At 41.8% G+C, this 21,600-nt stretch overlaps 1 protein-coding gene across 1 annotated transcript; it reads right to left on the bottom strand.

Annotated features, from left to right (window-relative positions):
• Positions 1–406: 406 nt before the first annotated feature.
• Positions 407–19,772, bottom strand: LOC112217441 (transport and Golgi organization protein 1 homolog). The gene is made up of 25 exons (XM_024377729.1): positions 19,767–19,772; positions 19,373–19,459; positions 17,073–19,239; positions 16,491–16,793; positions 16,272–16,402; positions 14,404–14,529; positions 14,260–14,281; positions 14,047–14,135; positions 13,867–13,944; positions 13,633–13,743; positions 13,112–13,183; positions 12,891–12,995; positions 12,652–12,774; positions 12,391–12,472; positions 11,058–11,110; positions 10,826–10,928; positions 10,610–10,748; positions 10,235–10,427; positions 9,982–10,049; positions 8,474–8,562; positions 4,884–4,943; positions 4,736–4,782; positions 4,489–4,545; positions 1,604–1,961; positions 407–1,460 (listed from the first exon to the last, which is right to left on the bottom strand). The coding sequence occupies exons 3-25, from the start codon at positions 18,700–18,702 to the stop codon at positions 1,180–1,182; spliced, it is 4,320 nt and encodes a 1,439-aa protein (XP_024233497.1). The 5' UTR covers positions 18,703–19,239; positions 19,373–19,459; positions 19,767–19,772; the 3' UTR covers positions 407–1,179.
• Positions 19,773–21,600: the final 1,828 nt, after the last annotated feature.

Raw genomic sequence — 21,600 nt, 5'->3', positions numbered from 1 at the left:
AAACTCGGTCGTGATTCAAATAATCAAAGCTTGATGAGTTGATTAATAGAATCAACTGTGTAGTGCTAGGGCAAAAGGACTGAGTTTTGGAAACCCTGGACTAAAGCATAAGACTCACCCTTGTATGCCCTTACTTTTCCCTGTGTCATTCACTCAGAACCACTTTCAGTGTACAGTATGGTGACAGGCAGAGCAGAGCCCAGCTACACAATAATTTGACAGCCTCGATAAGTGTACATCATAACATTCCAGATATGCCAATAATCAGTCAAGTGTTTTGGTAGCGGTAAATAGTCAGTGGGCACAAAGAAAAGTTCTGGGACCTACAGAGAGTAAAACATTTCTAACCAAAGCATGCAATGATATACATTTAATGCAAATAGTCTTTAGTCACGTGCAAAAAAAATATGGTTATTTTCTTTTTATTCATAATAAATAGAAAAATGTGATGAATTCCTGATGTAACATGACAAAAAGAAACAAATGTGAAACAAATGTAATATGGCAGGTGTTCAGTTAGTGGGTGATTACTGGCCTTTCACATGTAATACAGCTACCCATACAAAACAAAATGCACTGTCAGACATTTCCTTTCAAACTAAAATGGATTGCAAAAGTTGTCATATGAACAAAAGCAAACTGCAGTACCTTTTACCAGTTTTATTAATAAAATATCCTAAGAACAGTAAATTACATCTGACTTTCAACTTACACAACTTTCCCTTTCAGTTCATTCGGAAGAGAGTTTTGGGAAGAGCTCAGATAATATGGTACTTCTGAAATGATTCATCAAGCAACCCAAAAGCTTGGGGTCCATTTATTTTTAATAATCATTTCCACAGGAAACCATGATAACATTGTGAAATGAATACAAAATCAACATAATAACCTTTTAAAAAGCTCAGTCACACAATAGAAATGTTATTGCACAATAGGACTTCTTGCAGAGTAACAAGCCTCAGTACTACTCCTCTTCAAGTCTATTACATTTCAGACACACGAAACACAAGACATTGATTTTCTGATGCTTTAATAGGAACACTAACTTTTTAGATACTTCTGTTTTTCGCAAGTATATCATATATTTATTTTCAGCTAATTAAAAAACAAAAAGGAAAAAATAAAGAGATGAATCGTGGTTGACTAAATGTAGCTGGGTCGTTAATGGTTGGTAGGTGTCTAAGGCTCTGCCATGGCAGAGCTGTCTGAGTCCTGGGGGGCAGCTGTTGCCTGCTGGGACCTATAGTCTTGCCCCTGGCCCTGGGGGCCAGCGCCGGGCTGGGGGCCCACTGAAGAGTCATGGCCATGTGGGACCTGTGGCTGCACAGGGAAGTCTCTGGGGCCGACATGAGGGTATGGGGCCACCCCAGGGGGCAGGATGGAGTGATCAAGTGGTCCATAGTGCACGTAGGTATGTGGGGGTCCCATGGGTCGGGCCATAGGAGGGCTGCCGGAAACACCTAGGTAGAAGGAAAAATGAACATACAAATTAAATATAACACTGTAGTACCAACATAACAACAGTATTTCAGTTGTGGTTAGCGATGCGAATAACAAAGACTCAACTTGAGATAAAAGCTGGGGGCCAGAATTCACCACCTACCGAATGGGGGAGGCACCGGTTCATAGTGAGAAGGTGGAGGAAGGTACCGGTTGTGTGGGGAAGGGGGACTGTAAGCACCAGGAGTTGGAGGCTGATGTCCGGGTGGTATCATGGGACCAGGCGGGTGTCCGTTAGGCGGTGGGGGTCCAGGAGGCATCATGCCTGAGTGTCCGTTGTCTGGTCGGTACACGGGAGGCATGAAGGGTGGGGGAGGAGGGATGTGGTGGGGTCCGGGAATGGGACGGTAGCAGAGTCCGGAGGGATGGCTGATGACTGGTCTGAGGGGGACGGGGCTTGTGTCGGGGGGGGACCTGATGGGAGAGACCAGCAGGGAGCCAGGACCCTGAGGTCGAGTGTTCTGGGAGGAACAACAACAAAAAATATTAAAACAAAGAATAGCAATAGGTCCATTGTGCTTGTAGCCCTGCTGCTGGCACCAACAATGAGAGTCACTTTCATCTGATTCAAACAGTTTCGTTAGGTTAGAACAAAACAAACAATTATGCACTGGTGAGAAAGACAACAATATCCCACAATAATAAGTCAAGTTACACAGTCCCACAAGAATCACACAACCAAGTGCTACACACCGATTCAGAATCAGGACCGTTTCCACAAAGCATTAACCTCAAAACACACACAGCTTTAAATGATAACACATTTGAGATATCCATCATGTACAGTGCCTTGCGAAAGTATTCGGCCCCCTTGAACTTTGCGACCTTTTGCCACATTTCAGGCTTCAAACATAAAGATATAAAACTGTATTTTTTTGTGAAGAATCAACAACAAGTGGGAAACAATCATGAAGTGGAACAACATTTATTGGATATTTCAAACTTTTTTAACAAATCAAAAACTGAAAAATTGGGCGTGCAAAATTATTCAGCCCCCTTAAGTTAATACTTTGTAGCGCCACCTTTTGCTGCGATTACAGCTGTAAGTCACTTGGGGTATGTCTCTATCAGTTTTGCACATCGAGAGACTGAAATTTTTCCCATTCCTCCTTGCAAAACAGCTCGAGCTCAGTGAGGTTGGATGGAGAGCATTTGTGAACAGCAGTTTTCAGTTCTTTCCACAGATTCTCGATTGGATTCAGGTCTGGACTTTGACTTGGCCATTCTAACACCTGGATATGTTTATTTTTGAACCATTCCATTGTAGATTTTGCTTTATGTTTTCATTGTCTTGTTGGAAGCAAATCTCCGTCCCAGTCTCAGGTCTTTTGCAGACCATCAGGTTTTCTTCCAGAATGGTCCTGTATTTGGCTCCATCCATCTTCCCATCAATTTTAACCATCTTCCCTGTCCCTGCTGAAGAAAAGCAGGCCCAAACCATGATGCTGCCACCACCATGTTTGACAGTGGGGATGGTGTGGTCAGGGTGATGAGCTGTGTTGCTTTTACGCCAAACATAACGTTTTGCATTGTTGCCAAAAAGTTCAATTTTGGTTTCATCTGACCAGAGCACCTTCTTCCACATGTTTGGTGTGTCTCCCAGGTGGCTTGTGGCAAACTTTAAACAACACTTTTTATGGATATCTTTAAGAAATGGCTTTCTTCTTGCCACTCTTCCATAAAGGCCAGATTTGTGCAATATACGACTGATTGTTGTCCTATGGACAGTCTCCCACCTCAGCTGTAGATCTCTGCAGTTCATCCAGAGTGATCATGGGCCTCTTGGCTGCATCTCTGATCAGTCTTCTCCTTGTATGAGCTGAAAGTTTAGAGGGACGGCAGGTCTTGGTAGATTTGCAGTGGTCTGATACTCCTTCCATTTCAATATTATCGCTTGCACAGTGCTCCTTGGGATGTTTAAAGCTTGGGAAATCTTTTTGTATCCAAATCCGGCTTTAAACTTCTTCACAACAGTATCTCGGACCTGCCTGGTGTGTTCCTTGTTCTTCATGATGCTCTCTGCACTTTTAACGGACCTCTGAGACTATCACAGTGCAGGTGCATTTATACGGAGACTTGATTACACACAGGTGGATTGTATTTATCATCATTAGTCATTTAGGTCAACATTGGATCATTCAGAGATCCTCACTGAACTTTCTGGAGAGAGTTTGCTGCACTGAAAGTAAAGGGGCTGAATAATTTTGCACGCCCAATTTTTCAGTTTTTGATTTGTTAAAAAAGTTTGAAATATCCAATAAATGTCGTTCCACCTCATGATTGTGTCCCACTTGTTGTTGATTCTTCACAAAAAAATACAGTTTTATATCTTTATGTTTGAAGCCTGAAATGTGGCAAAAGGTCGCAAAGTTCAAGGGGGCCGAATACTTTCACAAGGCACTGTTGTTGTGCTGAAGTTATGGCTTTGTAGAACAGTGTCACCAATTCATTCAGTGGGGGTCAGAGGGAGGGTGGGTGTTGTGATATAGGGAAAAAATAAAAAGGAGCTTACAGACGGGCCATGGGGAGCGGCAAAGGTCTTCAGACTTCAATGGGACTAGGGCGGCAAAAGGCAAGCAGTTTTGCAATTGTCGCGGTTCGTGGTACTCACTCCAGTGAGCGGCGTTGGGCGTTGGCTCTACACTCAAGGCTTCAAAATATGCATGGTTGACCATTGAGCAGAGTCCATCTCGCCAACCAACCAATGTTTTAAATCACAACTGTCGAGCTGACAACAACCGAGACCGCTGGCATCTATACACAGTCGGCAGAAATGTTCAGTTCACCGCAGCCCGTCTGTAAGCTCCTTAAAACAAGCAACCATGCATGTCAGAATCCAGCCAGCAATGTTAAGTCTGACAACCCTGTGAAGCCACTACCCAGCTGACTGCCACTCCAGCCACTCCAGCCACTGATCCACGGCTGGGGTAAGCATGCTCACACACACATCCACATCCCTGCCACTGCTACCTCCAACATAATACTCACTGCCTCTGGGTTCTCTGTGGAGGCCTGGGCCTCAGCTTGTGACTCTAGTGGAGCGGTCTGTTTAGTGCAAACACACCCACATGATGGAGGATCAGGGGGGAGAGATGCACATAAGACTGTAAGGACTCACGGTGTTTCGTTGAAACTTTCCTTCTCTAGTTCCATGTCACTTTTTCCCTCCTGACATTGTTACGTAATAAGGAAGTAAATAACCTGTGGACATTTTCAGTCAATTTGAGACACTTACCGAGCTGCCCAGATCACTTGGTGAGGATGTACGTGGGGCCATGGTGTCTGTGGAGGAACAAAGGGCAGAATGATTAGAGATTTAGGATAAGGGCTCAATTAGGGATAATACCACATCAACCCTCATTGACAAAAAATACAATCCCTACCAGGTCTAGAAGCCACTGGGTGTTTGTGGTCAGGAGGGTAACGGCCGCGAGGTCGTGGTCCTGTTGGACAATAAATACACGGTGATACATCAACGTAAAACACTGCAATATTCTCAAATCTTCTACAATGCTAACCTTGGCTCTCCTGGTTGTCATTAGGCACCTGACTCAAGACCACATTACTGGTTCATGCTACCATCTATTTATAGCAAAGTCTGGTCTATTTGCAGTCTGAGGAAAATGTTTGGTCATGTCATGGTAGGATATTATTCTTCCAGAACTAGAAGTACCACTACCAGAATATGAGATTCTTCAAAGAAGCCACCCTTTGCCTTGATGACAGCTTTGCACACTTTTGGCATTCTCTCAACCAGCTTCATGAGGTAATCACCTGGACTGCATTTCAATTAACAGGTGTGCCTTGTTAAAAGTTAATTTGTGGAATTTCTTTCCTTCTTAATGCATTTGAGCCAATCAGTTGTGTTGTGACAAGGTAGGGGGGTTATAAAGATGGTATTTTACCAAATAGGGCCAAGTCCATATTATGGCAAGAACAGCTCAAATAAGCAAAAAGAAACAGTCCATTACTTTAAGACATGAAGATCAGTCAATCTGGAAAATTTCAAGAACTTTTAAAGTTTCTTTAAGTGCAGTCTCAAAAACCATCAAGCTCTATGATGAAACTGGCTCTCATGAGAAACGCCACAGGAAAGACCAAGAGTTACCTCTGCTGCAGAGGATAAGTTCATTAGTTACCAGCCCAAATAAATGCTTCAGAGTTCAAGTAACAGACACATCTCAACATCAACTGTTCAGAGGAGACCACGTGAAGCAGGCCTTCATGGTCGAATTGCTGCAAAGAAACCACTAAAAGGACACCAATAAGAAGAGACTTGCTTGGGCCAATAAACAAGAGCAATGGAGATGAGACTGACAGAAATCTGTCCTTTGGTCTGAAGAGTACAAATGTGAGAGTTTTTGGTTCCAACCTTCATGTCTTTATGAGATGCAGAGTAGGTGAACGGATGATCTCCATATGTGTGGTTCCCACCGTGGAGCATGGAGGTGGTGTGGTGTGATAGTGCTTTGCTGGTGACACTGTCTGTGATTTATTTAGAATTCAAGGGACACTTAACTTAACCAGCATGGCTACCACAGCAGTGATACGGCATCCCATCTGGTTTGCGCTTAGTGGGACTATCATTTGTTTTTCAACAGGACAATGACCCAACACACATCCAGGCTGTGTAAGGGCTATTTGACCAAGGAGAGGGATGGAGTGCTGCATCAGATGGCCTGGCCTCCACAATCACCCGACCTCAACCCAATTGAGATGGTTTGGGATGAGTTTGACCCCAGAGTGTAGGAAAAACAGCCAACAAGAGACTGTTGGAAAAGCATTTCAGGTGAAGTTGGTTGAGAGAATGCCAAGAGTGTGCAAAGCTGTCATCAAGTCAAAGGGAGGCTACTTCAAAAATCTCAAATGTATTTTGATTTGTTCAACACTTTTGGTTATTACATGATTCAATGTGTTGTTTCATAGTTTTGGTGTCTTCACTATGATTCTACAATGTATAAAATAGTAAAAATAAAAACCCTAGAATGAGTAGGTGTCCAAACTTCTGACTGGTACTGTGTGTATGTGTATATACAGTTCGGTTGGAGTCATTAAAACTAGTTTTTCAACCACTCCACAAATTTCTTGTTTACAAACTATAGTTTTGGCAAGTCGGTTAGGATTAAGTTCATCTCTAGGAGACAGAACGCGTCTCCTTCCTGAGCAGTATAATGGCTGCGTGGTTCGAGTACAGGCTCAAAATGGCCAGAAACAAAGACTTTTCTTCTGAAAGGCCAGCATCCCGGAGTCGCCTCTTCACTGTTGACGTTGAGACTGGTGTTTTGCGGGTACTATTTAATGAAGTTGCCAGTTCCTCAACGTGTGAGGTGTCTGTTTCTCAAACTAAACACCAATGTACTTGTTCCCTCCCACTCCTTTCTATTCTGGTTAGAGCCAGTTTGCGCTGTTCTGTGAAGGGAGTAGTACACTGCGTTGTGCGAGATATTCAGTGTCTTGACAATTTCTCACAAGGAATAGCCTTCATTTCTCAGAACAAGAATAGACTGGCGAGATTCAGAAGAAAGTGCTCTGGCCATTTTGAGCCTGTAATTGAACTCACAAATACTGATGCTCCAGATACTCAACTAGTCTAAAAGGAGGCCAATTTTATTGCTTCCTTAATCAGAACACCAGTTTTCAGCTGTGCTAACATACTTGCAAAGGGGTTTTTCTAAAGATCAATTAGCCTATTAAAATGATAAACTTGGATTAGCTAACACAACGTACCATTGGAACACAGGAGTGATGGGCCTCTGTACGCCTATGTAGATATTCCATTAAAAAAATAAAAAATAAACTTTCCAGCTACAATAGTCATTTACAACATTAATGTATACACTGTATTTCTGGTCAATTTGATGTTATTTTAAATGCTTTCCTTTCAAAAACAAAGACATTTCGAAGTGACCCCAAACTTTTGAATGGTAGTATATATTTTAAATGTAAAAATGTATGGAATGCAGTAATCCCACAAGAGAAAGCAAAGGCTGAAGCTTTTGTAACCTAATGAGTTGCCACACACAACAGCTGAACACAACAAAAACACCACCAAAATACTGAAAGAGCAAGAGGCATGCAAGAGCGGTTATTCCAAATTGTGAAAGCAAACGGGGGCATAGGAACATTCTGGATCGTCTGGACACGCAAACACAGGTGAGAAAGATGGCAGTGAAAGAGACAGGAAAGAATTTCCTTGAAAATCAGAGAGGACGTAATCAGAAGACAAACATTAGGAAGAGGAAAAGGTCAGCGGTGGGTACCAGCAAAGAGCAGGATGAGAGCAGTAGGAAGAAAAATAAGTGAATTATTGAAACACCACAGCGGAGGTAAAGACAGAGGGAAAAGGAAAGGTGAAAAAGAAAGCGGGGAGTCAGGGCATACAAGGGTGAACAAGGGGGGTTTGATTGGCTGAGGGATGGTACTGCTCGGCCAATCAGCAGGGCCAAGGCTGTCCGGGGCGGGGGTTCAGGAGACTCCCGATAGGGCTCGTTCCTTCACCCCACAGGGGGGGCACCCGTGAACTTCTATCATGAGAGGAGGGGGAAGGGGCACCTCCACTCACAGGTGAGGGCCCGTACTAATCACCTGTTTAGCAAAACCATTTAACAACAAAACAATGTCAGTCTCTCCACATTGGACCAGCTACAAGGAATACAAATCAAAACCTCAGGAAAACATGCATTTCAGAGGGTGGAAGTCAAACAGCAGATGGGGTATCAGACAGTCAAAAAGTCCAAAATCTAATTTGAAACGCAGTCACAGCTGATATCCAACCGACAAGACAATAGAAATGTCCAGGAACGTTACAGAACGTTCAGATAGAAATATGATTCTCTGTCCTCAAGAATAGTGTCATATCAGCCCTATTCATTTAATTTCTATCTGCAAGATATGTTCTGACAATTTTGCCTTACTGAATGCAGACGTGCTAGTCGCCAGCACTAAATAACGTGAACTGAGGATTGGTTCTTACCTCGTCGGAGAGGCATGGGAGCCATCCCAGGGGTGGGCTTGAACAGAGGCCTACGGAGCTCATTCAGCTTGCTGGACATGTCAGTCAGTCTAGGGTGAAAAAGAGACCAGGCATTTAGACTCTCAATACTGTACCTCCAAATCTAGACTAATACAGCTTGCAAAACTGTGACCAAAACACTTGCATTTGTGGCCCTTCGACTTGGCAGTGCAACCTTTGGTTCACAATGCGTCTCTTTTTACTTTACTATTATGACTCAAAAAGTAAATGTGATATTGACCAAAAATAAACCAAATGAAAGGATCTGCCTGTCTCCATTTTGAGTGAGCAATAGGTGAGGTGCGCATTCTAATTAGCACAACCATATGACCGCTGCTTAAAATGCAATTCGGAAAAAGGCCGTTTGCAAAGCAGCTACTTTTGTTCTAGTTACAGAGAGGAGAGTCACAGCTTTCTGTGAGTATACAATTACATTTCTCAGCTCTCAATATGTAGCTCATGGCACCACTTAACAACCGGAGTAGGCTATGTAGTACATGGTTTTGATGCGCCCGTGGAGTGCAACATTTGCAGTGAATAGGGCTACATCCAGTAGCCTGGACGGGCCTAGTGCTGGAAATCTTTTGTAAGACATTACATTTGCTAATAAATGAGCTATCTAGTAACATTAACATATTTAGAGTTAGCAATCTAGATAAGTGTTTTGAGTTTCCACTTCCTCAGGTGGTGAATAATATAGCCTAGGTCAAGGTGTGTAGGCAGACATATCGGATCATTTTGGATCCTAATTGGACAGGTTTCACATCAAAATACCAATTACGCATTCCCTGGATGTGTTAGAAGAAATATCTTACTTTTTGAATCCTAGAATACCATCTCAGTTCGCTTGTCACTGGAGAAAAAAAATATTCTACTGGCTACTGTTGATAGTGTACAAAAAAGAAAGCTACAAAGACAACTAGCACTCGTCTTGGCTAGCCTACTGTAGACACATTGAACTCTCCTTCAAAAAGCAGTCTGTCTTAATTAAGGGACAACATACTATTTTTAAATGTAAAATAATATTTTACAGGCTTACTTTAGAAAATACATTTCCACAATTCTAACAAACAGAGCAATGTCTTACATTGCAAAATTATATCATACAGCTTTTTAATATATCATTAATTAATAACCAAATGTAGCCTATTACTAGCTGAATAGAGAGAGAAAGCATGCATCTCAAAGGATTTATAAACTTCCACTGACAAAAAAGACACATTGCACCCTGAGTAAATCTATCCAAATCAATGTTAGAACTCAAGGGCATGCTAATGTAAAGATGGCTAGTCATTATTAGCCTGGTTCTGTATGGAATGCAGGTACATTTTGGGACACAGGTCAGGTCATTATATCAGTGGCGAAAAATGTATGCAACCAAATCATGTGCTGGTGCCATCAACTAAATAAGCCTTGAGCCCTGCATTAGTATAGCCCAATTGAGTCTGTTGTATTAGTGTTGCACTCACAAGTTACGAAGGTTAGTGTTTTCCTTCTTCTCGTCGAACATAGCTCGCTCTGCGGTGCGTGCAATCACCTAGAGAGAAGGAATAGACATTTAAAATCTCCTGTTTTGGACTAAATTCACCTTACAAATGACTGGCCAAACAGAAGACTTTAAAAAAATGTCCTGATCCTAATGTATGTGCCATCGATGGGGGTTGAGAAATGAGACATGTTGTTTCTTTAACAAATGGACTAAAAAAGTTGTATTGTACAAACCCAGTTCCCATGAGATTTCTGCTCCTGCTCAATGATCTGGGCTTTGTAGGACTTCTCGGTCCGTTTCAGCTCATCCTGGATCTCTTTAACGCGCTGCCTACACACCTTGACCTCCTCCTCTAGGGCCTTGCTGTCCACCTTCATCAGCCGGTCTTCCTTGTTGGGGCGCTCAAACTCCTCCTTGGTCAGCTTCCTGTAAGGCGACACACAAATTAAATCAAACTCTACTTAAAGTCCATTTGAAAACCTCACAGTAAAAGAATACAGTAAAAGACAAGGATTTAAAAAAAATTTTTTTACATGCTGTGGAACCATGGAGAACAAACCCTACTACAGTATTAACGCATGAACTGCACCGGTTCTGATTCTACTTACTGCTGCAAAGCGTTCTCCTTCTGCTGGTACATCTCGGTCATGATGTCATTTTTCTGCTGCAGGGTCTTGTACTGGTTCTCCAGGTGGTTCTTGTCACTTTTCACCAACAAGATGTCATGCTCCAGCTTCTGAAATTGCTCTGTGGCGAAAACAAGTTGATAGCGTTGAGAGAGAAAAGGTAGTGATGCATTTCAAATTCTAGTTGCTGGGACATACCTTCCAGCTCTTTCCTGGACTTCTCTTTGTTCAGCAGCTTGGTCATGAAGCGATCGCGCTCTTCCTCCACAACAGACAGAGTGGTCTGGACCTGTGGAAAGTTCTGCCAACAGTTAGTGCAAGAGTTGACACACTTCTTGGTTCTGAGCACGAGTTTTACCTGCCTTCAGGTACACAGAAATCTGGGTCCAATGGGACACAATGGGACGTTCAAGAAAGAACTCAGTCTTACCCGAGAGACGACCATCATTTGCTTAATGCGGTTTTGGATGATGGTCTGCTTGTCTGAAACAAATAATTGTAAACACAGTGACACATTTCAGGAAAGTAGGCGTATGTACCGCGTCAATAATTCACAGGAGAGGCATTTGAATGTATAACTATCAAAATTCGTTTTTTTGGATGGATGAGCTGGACGCGCCATTAAACGAGTTCGGATTGGTCTGCCATGTAGCACGCTTTGGTCTATAACATGAGCTTCTCAGTATGTGTAAGTAATCCTTTCTAACGCAGCTTTTTTGAAAAGATGCTCTCCACTTTTAGGAGGACCAAGTTTTGAAATCAGTGGACTGTCCGGTGGAAGCAGAGTATGATAGCTAAGTAGATGGAGAAAATTCTGCGGTTTGATTGCAAATATGCAGAGGCAGTCGAAAATAGAACACATTGAAGGCTGTTGTATTCTGGAGACAGGTGTTTTATACATCTTCAAATTAAGGGAAACTATTTTCCGATATAAGTTTCTAATTTTGTCAGAAAGTTTTTTTCCTGTAATAATGAATACTAATTAGCTAAAGTTAAGACTGTCAGGTATATGATATGGTCATTATTTGAACTGGCTAGCCAACTAACAAGCTAGAAACAAACAAAACCATTGTTTAGAAATTTTCTTGATTTGCTAGATTGACATATACAAAATTCAAATTTTAAATGGTTGGGTTTATTGGTGTTAAAATACACCAATTATGCTATTTTGGACCACCAGGCTGCTGATGTCATGCGGCCTGTCGTTTTTGTGATTAGATTTTTTCTTCATAATAGAATTTTCATGTCTACAGACATGTCGATAGACGTAGTGTAAACCAGCCTTTAGTCTTGAAATCTTTGGTTGTTTAGTACACGACCTCACATGTGAATCCTTAAAGAGATGGGTGGGACTAAGGCTAAAGAGGGTGTGAACAATGCTGAATGGGTATAGACAAAGAAGAGCTCTCCAGTATGAGTTACAAGCTTATTAACTTTCAAAGCAGAATTACTTTCCCATTGTTCCTCAACAGTAGTGTATGATATACCATTTTGTTGCTCCAAGTCTCTACCTTAATCCAATGTAAAAAACATGCTACATAAGTGTGCTACATAAGACCAAATCATATGACAGTATCCTAATCAGAGAAGGCTGGTGGGAGGAGCTATAGGAGGACTGTCTCACTATAATGGCGTAAACGGAACGGAGTCAAGCATACTGTTTCCATGTTTTTCATTCCATTCCAGCCATTACACGGAGCCCGTCCTCCTATAGCTCCTCCCACCAGCCGCCTCTGATTAGGACACAGTGTCAGGTGACTTACTGTTAAAGGCTTCCCCGTTAGCCACAACTCCACCTTTCAGGTCATTGCAGGCCTCCAGGTCTCCTAGCAGGTCAGATAGAACCTGCCAGAGAGGTTGAGAAGCACCAATTGAGATACTTTTCCCCTGGAATCAGTCAAGAAGTATTTTTTTGGAACATAATAAAGGTGACATGTTTCTTTGTCATCAAGGTTGCATTTGAGAAGGTGTGAACAGGAATTGATGTGTGTAACAATATCGTAACGTGTAAAAAAAAAAAAAACCTCAATGTTGTGGTCCTTTTGAACGAGGGAATCCTCCAGGTCTTTCTGAGACTTGTGGTAGACTTTGATCTGCTCTCTTGTCTCCCTGTGCTTCTCCTCCCACAACTTGGCAGCATGGTGCAGCTGTAACAAGGAAATTAGGTCATAAGGACAGTGCTATGCAGGCCCTGCATGGCCAATGAGTCCTAACAATGTCTTGAGGCTTAAATTGTGAATCGTTGTTCCATATTGGTACTCACCGAGAGGTTCTCCTCCTTCAGGGTGGCAATATCCTTCTCCAGAACCTGGTGCTGGGCATTCCGGGCATCTTCACGGAGCTTGACTTCATCCATCAGAATGGTAGACTACAGATTCAATGATAAGGATAATTAAAAGGAAATAAACACTTTACATTTGATTGTTGCAATGTTAATATATTTGACATATTTTCATTGGGCATGTTCACGTATATGACATATACCTTTGAGAGTGCGTCCTGGGTCTTCTTCTTGCTGCGCTTCAACTTCTCAATGGTTTTGTCCATTTCGGACATCTATGGGCAAAGATAATGATAAGCATAATGACAACCATCTTCCTCTGTGCTCATCAACGAGCCATCCTAATTAGGATAGTAGATGGCTAATAGTAGCTGCCTATGCTGTCTACATCATTAAAGCAACTGCTCTCTAGGGTGTCTCTTTCGTTTGCAGGCTGTCACTTTCTCTCTGTGACTGCCCGCACAAGTCCAGGTAGCTGTAATGGATTGTGGTCATTTTAGTAAATTACCACATTGTCTGCACTAAACTATGTTGAATATTTATTTGCCTGTTGAAAACTACAACGTCCCAAAGTTTGGGCTTGATTTGATTTCTCTCTAGAGAAACGGCACATTGAGCTCACATAATAAACTAACTTAATGGGTTTCAAATAATTGAACCGACGTCAGAGAATTGGTTGTTCTGAAACATTTTAATTACAGCCAAATCGCTCAATACTACTCACCATATTTTCATGTTTCGCAGAATTGGCCCGCTCTTTGTCAAAGGATATGGCGAGTAAGTGATTTTCCTCATCCAGGCGCTCATTTTGTCTCTCCATCTCTTGCACAATATTCTATTGGATAGAAAAATAAAATGCCTAGTCAATTTAAACACTATGGAGAAGAAAACAATTATAATAAAAAATAAAATAATTGTCAGCATGACATGTGATCAAGATAATATTTCTCAGAGACACCTCCAAATCCTGAATCTTCTCCAGAGATAAAGTGGCAGATTTTTCAGACAGCTTTTGATTTTCTTTAAGATCTTCGCCCTAAGGGGAACCCAGTAGAAATATACTGTCAAAACATTATGTCCCTTAATTCACATTGAACTCAAAATTCTGGATCTTCAGTGAAAAGTCTCTGCAACTTACCCGTTGCTGCAGTTCAGCGACCTTTTGGAGTATCTCCTCCTTCTCTTGTTCAAGCATTTTCATTCTGTCCACCAGCTCTTTTTCAGTAGCTAATAAAATAAATGACAAGAATATGAAATCAGACATGGTTTACACGTGACAAGGACAACAGCCTGTAAGCAATATGAATGAGGATTCACTATGCACCCTAAATAGCCAGAGAGAAGAACTTACTTAGATATGACTTGCTTTTGACCTGTGAGGAGGAAAACAAAAGTGTCAGCAAACAGCCTCCTCAATGGTAGCATACAATACATCATAGAATAACATAAAGCAATCAGAAATTATGAAAGCGGTAACCGTGCAACAATGACTTACAGATAGAATGCTCCTCCAGAAGAGGAAGCCGATGACCCCGGCACCTGCAGTGACCAGCACGGGTTCACAGAACACGCTGTAGAAGTCTGGACCTGGCTTCCAGTGCTCTGGCAGGCTGGTGACCATCTGGGGAGAGACAGGTCCAAATCAGTATTACGACAGCACATGTCAGGCTTAGCAAATAAGTTGGGTAATAGTTGGCCTGAGACGACAGATGAAAATAAGTGATGTTAAAAACATTGAACTAAACCATCAGGCATTCCAGTGTTCTGTTTACAAGCATGGCTAATGGATATCCCACTGAGCACCCTCTAGGTCAATGCAGAGGCATATCTTCAGATCAAATCAAGGTGGGTTTAGAAATAGACATAGCCTATAACCTAGTTGTTGATCAAAATCAATAGAGAGAAGATTTGCTTTGACCTTATGTAATCAATTGGGATTGGATTGGCCTGGGCTCCTAACACTGTCCATACATGGTGACCTTTGCACAATACAGAACTTCCATCACAGTCTCTCAGTGAAATTCAGGGAATAGCTAAATGAATCACCACAGAGTGAATCTAACTAACAAGCCTTAGGCCTATGTGGATTTAGAGTGCAAAAGATTGCATCATGTAGCCTTTCACCCTGTAAAATGGCCAATAAACAAAACAGATGATTACATAACATATCACTAGACATGAGCCATGTGTAGATTTTAATGGCATGTAACCTCAGGTGAGTTATGTAAGGGGAAGCTGTCAAAGCAAAATTCAACAACTTGAAGGCACCTCTCGATCTGAGACCCAGATACAGGAAGAACAGATACTGCTAGTCTGGAAAGTGAGCCATTTTTTTAATGAGGAAGAGGACAGGCAACTTCCACTTCGAAAAAAATCGAAACTAAGAGCAATCAAGTGACCCATTCTAGGCTGCAACTATTTGGGAAATGCATTAGGTATTGTTGGACAAAATTAAGTTGACAATGAAGTTGCCAACAAGATTCAGTTTCAATGTAGCTAGCCAGCCAGCCATATGGCGGCCTGAGACTTGACTTGCCAGCTAGCTACATTGTAGCCAACTACTTACATATTGAAGTACAAGACAGTACAAGACAGACAGTTGATCAGATTCTGTCATCAGGGGCAAAGTGGGTAATGCGGTTGTTTCTTCCGAATCCATCGCTACCATACGTTACTTTGACAGTTGAGCTGGCTATCAAGTTAGTTTGGCTTGTGACTTGCAATGCAACTCGTTTGCGTAAACCCGAAAATCCTAATTTCACCAACTGATCAACGTTGTCGACTACTGGAGAGGATCCTTCATCGTGGTTCTATTTACCCAGGAGAGGACAATATGTACCTATCTTTCTAGCTACTATAACCTAAGCTTGAAGGTTAGCTTGCCAATGCTGGCTCTGCTTCGCCAACAACATGTCTACTAGTCTCCTTTTAGAGTTCTGAACGCGATTACTCTCTACGCAAAGCCTGGTAAAACGAGCGGCGGTGTCATTTATATCCCACTCAATAAGCAAAACACCGGCTGTGGACACTTAACTTAAGCCTACACTTCACTAGAACACGTCTACAAAAAAATGGGAAAGGATCACTGAACCTGGGCTGCATTCAGTACGTTTTTACGTTCTGGAACGTTTAATTTAACGGAAACGGTGCTGTACTCAACTACCAGTTGAAAAAAAGGGGAAGGGTTGGGTAACGCTGTCAGCATGGCAAATGCCCCCCCAAATAAAAATAATACATGCATTGTCCCAGCAATAATAAAATAAGTATGAATACTTGAGTCCTAAGCACTGCATGGAGGCAATTAGTAAATTACAATGGAAAGGAAAGCCCATTCACAAGAGAGAAATACATGAAGTAACTTACCATAACACCATATATTCCAAGATACTCATAAAACAGGGTGATGAGATGACCAGATAAAATTAGCACTGATACAAATGATGAACCACTCTGCTCATCTTCATGGAAATCAGTGACAGGTGATTCCAGAGATCCTGGAAATACAGCACAAGCAAATTAGGTTAATGCATAGTTTACATCTCACCACAATTTCAAAAGTAGGGAAATATAATGAACACCTACCTGAGGGAGGGTGATCCATGTCTACGCTAAGTCCAATGTCCAAGGTATTTTCCAAAATAGTTTGAGGGCCCCTCTGGATTTCTTCTGGAGTTTTAGAGCTTGCCTGATTGTCTTTGTTTCTGTTCAAGTACCCACTATCCTCCTCAATGCCCATATCTGGTATCTTGTGACCATCATGGGCAGGCTTCTCAGGTGCCTTAGTCTCTTCACCCGTCTCTGTCACAGTGAGGTTGTCCTTGTCTGTGTCCTCCACAGACTGCGGGAATGTCTTCTCTTCCTCCGCATCATCAGACATATCCCCATCTTTTGAAACATTCAGAGAGGTGCAAACAGTGAGTAAATGTTCATGCATTACAATCTAACTGGCATTGTCAGGAAGTGTATTTGTTCTGTCAACAGATTACTATTTACTTTGTTGTACTTGAGCATTTCTTAAATACAGCTTATTCTGCAAACCAAATCTCCAGGCATTATTATCATGTCATTAGCAATGTAATGAGACTTTCCAAATATTTATTTAACAAAAAGGTTTTAATCCTCCTATACTCTGACATGAACAAACTGAAAAAAAATATATATTACCTGTGTCAGGGTGTAGTTGACTGCCCACTGCCAGGGGAGCACTGTTTCTGGCCGTTGAGTACTTCTGACTCAGGGTGAACACCAATTCCTGGAAGTCGTCCATGATGGAAGCTTCCTCGACAAACTCACCAGCCTCCTGCTGCAGGTCAGCGTTCTCCTGGGCATCCAGCATCCTCTCAATCTCATCCAGGATTGGGGTTTCAGAGGCTTCCAAAATGGCTTCCAGCACCTTTTCAATGTCCTCACTGGTGTTTGTCTGGGACAGCCGGGCAGCCTTCAGCTCCAGGTCAGAAAACAGGAACTCCACCCTAAAGAGATTCTGAAGACCTAGAATCTTTTGGAGGCGCTCCATATCCTCCTCCTTGAAGTGATCTCGCAATAGTGTCAGCCTCAACACATTGTCATTGTATTCCGTCGCCTTGTTTGGAAGGGGATCCAGAACTTTATCTTTAAGTGAGGGTGTGTGGCTTTCAGCATCACTTTCAGTCTCATGCACCTCAGGTTCTATGTCAATAGCCTCGTCGTGTTGGACCACATCCAACACATCACTGGATACAACATCGGTTTGTGTATAATTATTGGGTTGCTCTGACCCAAATTCAGATAGACTTTCTGTGTCATTTTCATCAGTGTGCTCAGTTTTGGATGAAGACAATACTGCATGTTCATCCTCTAGCAACTCTTCCTCAATCTCTTCCCCCTCTAGGTGTATTGAATCATCCTCCTCTATGGGGAGTTCAAGATGGCTCTCTTTCACCATTGTGTTTTTACTTGGATCTGGGATCTTCTGGTATGGTTCTCGCAATAGTCTGAAAAGCTCTGTACCACCCTGTTTAAATGTATTCTCTACTTGTGAGAAATCTATTGACTCCTCTTTTTGTATGGGGAGTTCTTCAACAGCCTGTTTCTGCTCTAATTCGTTAATTTTACTATCAAAGTCTGAGAGCATGTCTGTCTGTGAGAGCTGTTTAGGGACAGGGCTGTCATCTACTGTAAGATTCTCTGCTAAAGCCTCAGTGTGTTCAAAGGGACTCGCCTCATCAGCAGGAGGTGTTGAAGGTTCAATGTCAGCTTCTTCAGATTCATCCTCAAGCTGCAACATCTGAGAATCCTCATCAGGTACTTTGACAGCATCCTCAGTGAAATTAGAATCCGCAGGTTGCTCAAAGATTAGCTCAGAGGAAGTAGAACAGCCAAATGACTCCTTGGGTTCTTCAATTTTGGGAGGCTGCTCTGGTGTAATCTCACCTTCGTCATCCTCCTCATCTTCCTCTGAACTGGCAACATGAGCTATTCTTTCCCCACCACTGACAATGTTAAAAACTGTATCACCAAATGCAGACCACAGGTTATTGTCCTTGGAGTCCTGTTTCTGTGTATGAGGTACCTCTGATAGACTGTCTTCCTCATCTGTATGATCAGATTCCAGAATGTTCTCGTGTTCCAAACTAGAACTTACTTCAGAAAAAGCCAGCAATGGAGTTTCCCTGAGATGATAATCACTTTCCTCATCCTGCTGATATTCAGTCTTGTCACTTTCCTCATCATATGGAATCACCTTCCAAGTGTCCTCATCATTGGAAGTGACAGCATCAAAAGTTATTCCAAGTGTGGTTTTTAACTCCGGCATAGGTCTGCCTTCTGAAAAACCACCAGGTGCATTTTCTAACTCAGGATCATCTTTGGATAGAGGTTCTGAGGGGGCTTCTTTGATCTCACCTTCCTCTGGTTCAACAACACTGTACGGCACAGAGTCCTCTGTCCTCTGCTGATCTTTCTGAAGGTAATCTTTGATCCTCTCAGCTGTGGTCTCAAGTACAGTGTTATATTCCACTCCCTTTGTGTCAAGAGTTTCAGGCTGAGGCAGAGAGGACTCTAAAGCCTCAAAATGTCTCAGATCATCATTATCTAGAACCTCTACAACCTTATCAATGTCCTCAGGAACATCCCTATCAATCTCATAATTTTCTAACAATGTCACTTCAGGTGGAGGCTCATCCACTTCCACTGTGGTGCTCTCAGCACTTTTGTTTAGGTAAAAAGTCTCTGTGGTTACTTGCACAGATTCCTCCTTGTCTGTTAACAATAAAGAGGAACCTAACAGTGAATCAATGTCATAACTGTCAAACTTATCGTGTCCAGTGTCAAAGCAAACAAAGTCGGTTTCCTGAAAAGAAAAAGAAAACATTGTTTGAGTCATACTACCTATTTCAGAAAGAAGTTCAGTCATTCCAGATAATGTTTTAAGCGATGATGCATTGGCAGTAGTGAACTAGGCCTACATCTATTTATTGACTTACCTCAGCAGGAATCTCCAATTCTTTTTCAGTGTATATGTGATTGATTACGAGTTGGTCCTTATTGAAGTAACCAAAACGGTTACCAACCTATTGTAAGAAATGGAAACAAAACAGAGAATGAAACATGTTAACAAAACAGAAAAAGCTTCACCATTCCTTCTAGACTGCAATGTTATCACATAAAGTACCAGTAAAAAAGTTTGGACACACCGACTCATTCAAGAGTTTTTCTTTATTTTCTACATTGTAGAATAATAGTGAAGACATCAAAACTATGAAATAACACATATGGAATCATGTAGTAACCCCCAAAAAGTGTACAAAAAAAATATCCAAATATATTTGATATTCTTCAAAGTAGCCCAAATCAAATCAAATTTTATTGGTCACATACACTTGTTTAGCAGATGTTATTGCAGGTGTCGCAAAATGGTTGTTGTGTTGTTGAACCAGGAATGCTTTTCCAACAGTCTTGAAGGAGTTCCCACATATGTTGAGCTCTTGTTGGCTGCTTTTCCTTCACTCTGCGGTCCAATTCATCCCAAACCATCTCAAATTAGGTTGAGGTCGGGAGATTGTGGAGGCCAGGTCATCTGATGCAGCACTCCATCACTCTCTTTCTTGGTCAAAAAGCCCAAAACAGCCTGGAGGTGTGTTGGGTCATTGTCCTGCTGAGAAACAAATAATAGTCCCACTAAGCACAAACCACATGGGATGGCGTATCACTGCAGAATGCTGTGGTAGCCATGCCAGTTAAGTGAGCCTTGAATTCTAAATAAATCACAGACAGTGTCACCAGCATAGCACCCCCACACCTCTTCCATGCTTCACGGTGGGAACCACACAAGTGGAGATAATTCGTTCACCTACTCTGCATCTCACAAAGACACGGCAGTTGGAACCAAATCTCTCAAATGTGTACTCATCAGACCAAAGGACAGATTTCCACCAGTCTAATGTCCATTGCTCATGTGTCTAGGTCCAAGCAAGTCTCTTATTATTATTATTATTATTAGGGTCCTTCAGTAGTGGTTTCTTTGCAGCAATTCAACAATGAAGGCCCGATTCACACAGTCTCTACTGATCAGTTGATGTTGGGCTATGTCTGTTACTTGAACTCTGTGAAGCATTTACTTGGGCTTCAATATGAGGTGCAGTTAACTCTAATGAACTTATCCTCTGCAGCAGAGGTAGCACTGGGTCTTCCTTTCTTGTGGCAGTCCTCATAAGAGCCAGTTTCATCATAGGACTTGATGGTTTTTGCGACTGCACTGTTCTTGCCATAATATGGACTTGGTATTTTACCAAATCTTCTGTATACCACCCCAACCTTGTCACAACACAACTGGCTCAAACGCATTAAGAAGGAAATAAATTCCACAAATAAAAATTTAATAAGGCACACCTGTTAATTGAAATGCATTCCAGGTGACTACCTCATGAAGCTGGTTGACAGAATGCCAAGTGTGTGCAAAGCAGTCATCAAGACAATGGGTGGTTACTTTGAAGAATCTAAAATATATTTTGATTTGTTTAACACTTTTTTGGTTGCTACATGATTCCATGTGTTTTCCAAAGTGTTGATGTCTTCACTATTATGCTACAATGTAGAAAATAGTACAAATAAAGTAAAACCATTGAATGAGTAGATGTGTCCAAACGTTTGACAGGTACTGTAATTAAATATTAACTCATACTTACACTCCCTGCCCATATATTTGTCCTTTGGCTTGAGAGTTTATAGTAGACATATATAGTCTCTCCTTTTTTAAATGGCAGAAACCGACAGTCTGGTCCAGTGTAATCGCTAAAAGTTTCCCCCCGGCACAAGAGCACTGTGGAGAGGAATGATTCAAAGATCAGTTGTTTCACCCCTACCACAGATTTCAGCCCATTGCCTCAGCGTCCACCCTTTGTGCCCCATGCACAATCAGGGCGTGAATAGAATACAAATCACTAAAGTAAGCCTTGTTTTATCTGCTTCTCTTTTTACAGAGCCATAGTATCCAAAATGAAAGCCAAGCATTAAGGGTAAATATAATATTGTTTTTGTCTTGATAAGGTAGATGTAAAAAGAGAAGAACTTGCAAGCAGAGGGGTTAATGACATGCCAGTATTTTATGTCAACAATAGCTAGCTTTATAGCTAAGCAGGCCTATACACCATCTTGCAATTTGCTTCCTAAGCCAACAGAATTTTGATATATTTATGGTCCATTTAGTAAGTAA

This window comes from Oncorhynchus tshawytscha, unplaced genomic scaffold (assembly GCF_018296145.1).
Source record: "Oncorhynchus tshawytscha isolate Ot180627B unplaced genomic scaffold, Otsh_v2.0 Un_contig_766_pilon_pilon, whole genome shotgun sequence".
In the NCBI taxonomy this organism is placed as follows: domain Eukaryota; kingdom Metazoa; phylum Chordata; class Actinopteri; order Salmoniformes; family Salmonidae; genus Oncorhynchus; species Oncorhynchus tshawytscha.
The sequence above is the reverse complement of the archived record's forward strand: the minus strand, read 5'-3'. Positions and strand labels throughout refer to the sequence as shown.

Coding starts and splice junctions, on each gene's coding strand:
- LOC112217441 (XM_024377729.1), bottom strand. CDS start 18,702: ATGCCGGAGTTAAAAACCACACTTGGAATAACTTTTGATGCTGTCACT. Junction 12,775..12,890: donor TGAAGGAGGAGAACCTCTCG/GTGAGTACCAAT, acceptor TCCTTGTTACAG/CTGCACCATGCTGCCAAGTT. Junction 8,563..9,981: donor AACACTAACCTTCGTAACTT/GTGAGTGCAACA, acceptor TTTTCACCCTAG/ACTGACTGACATGTCCAGCA.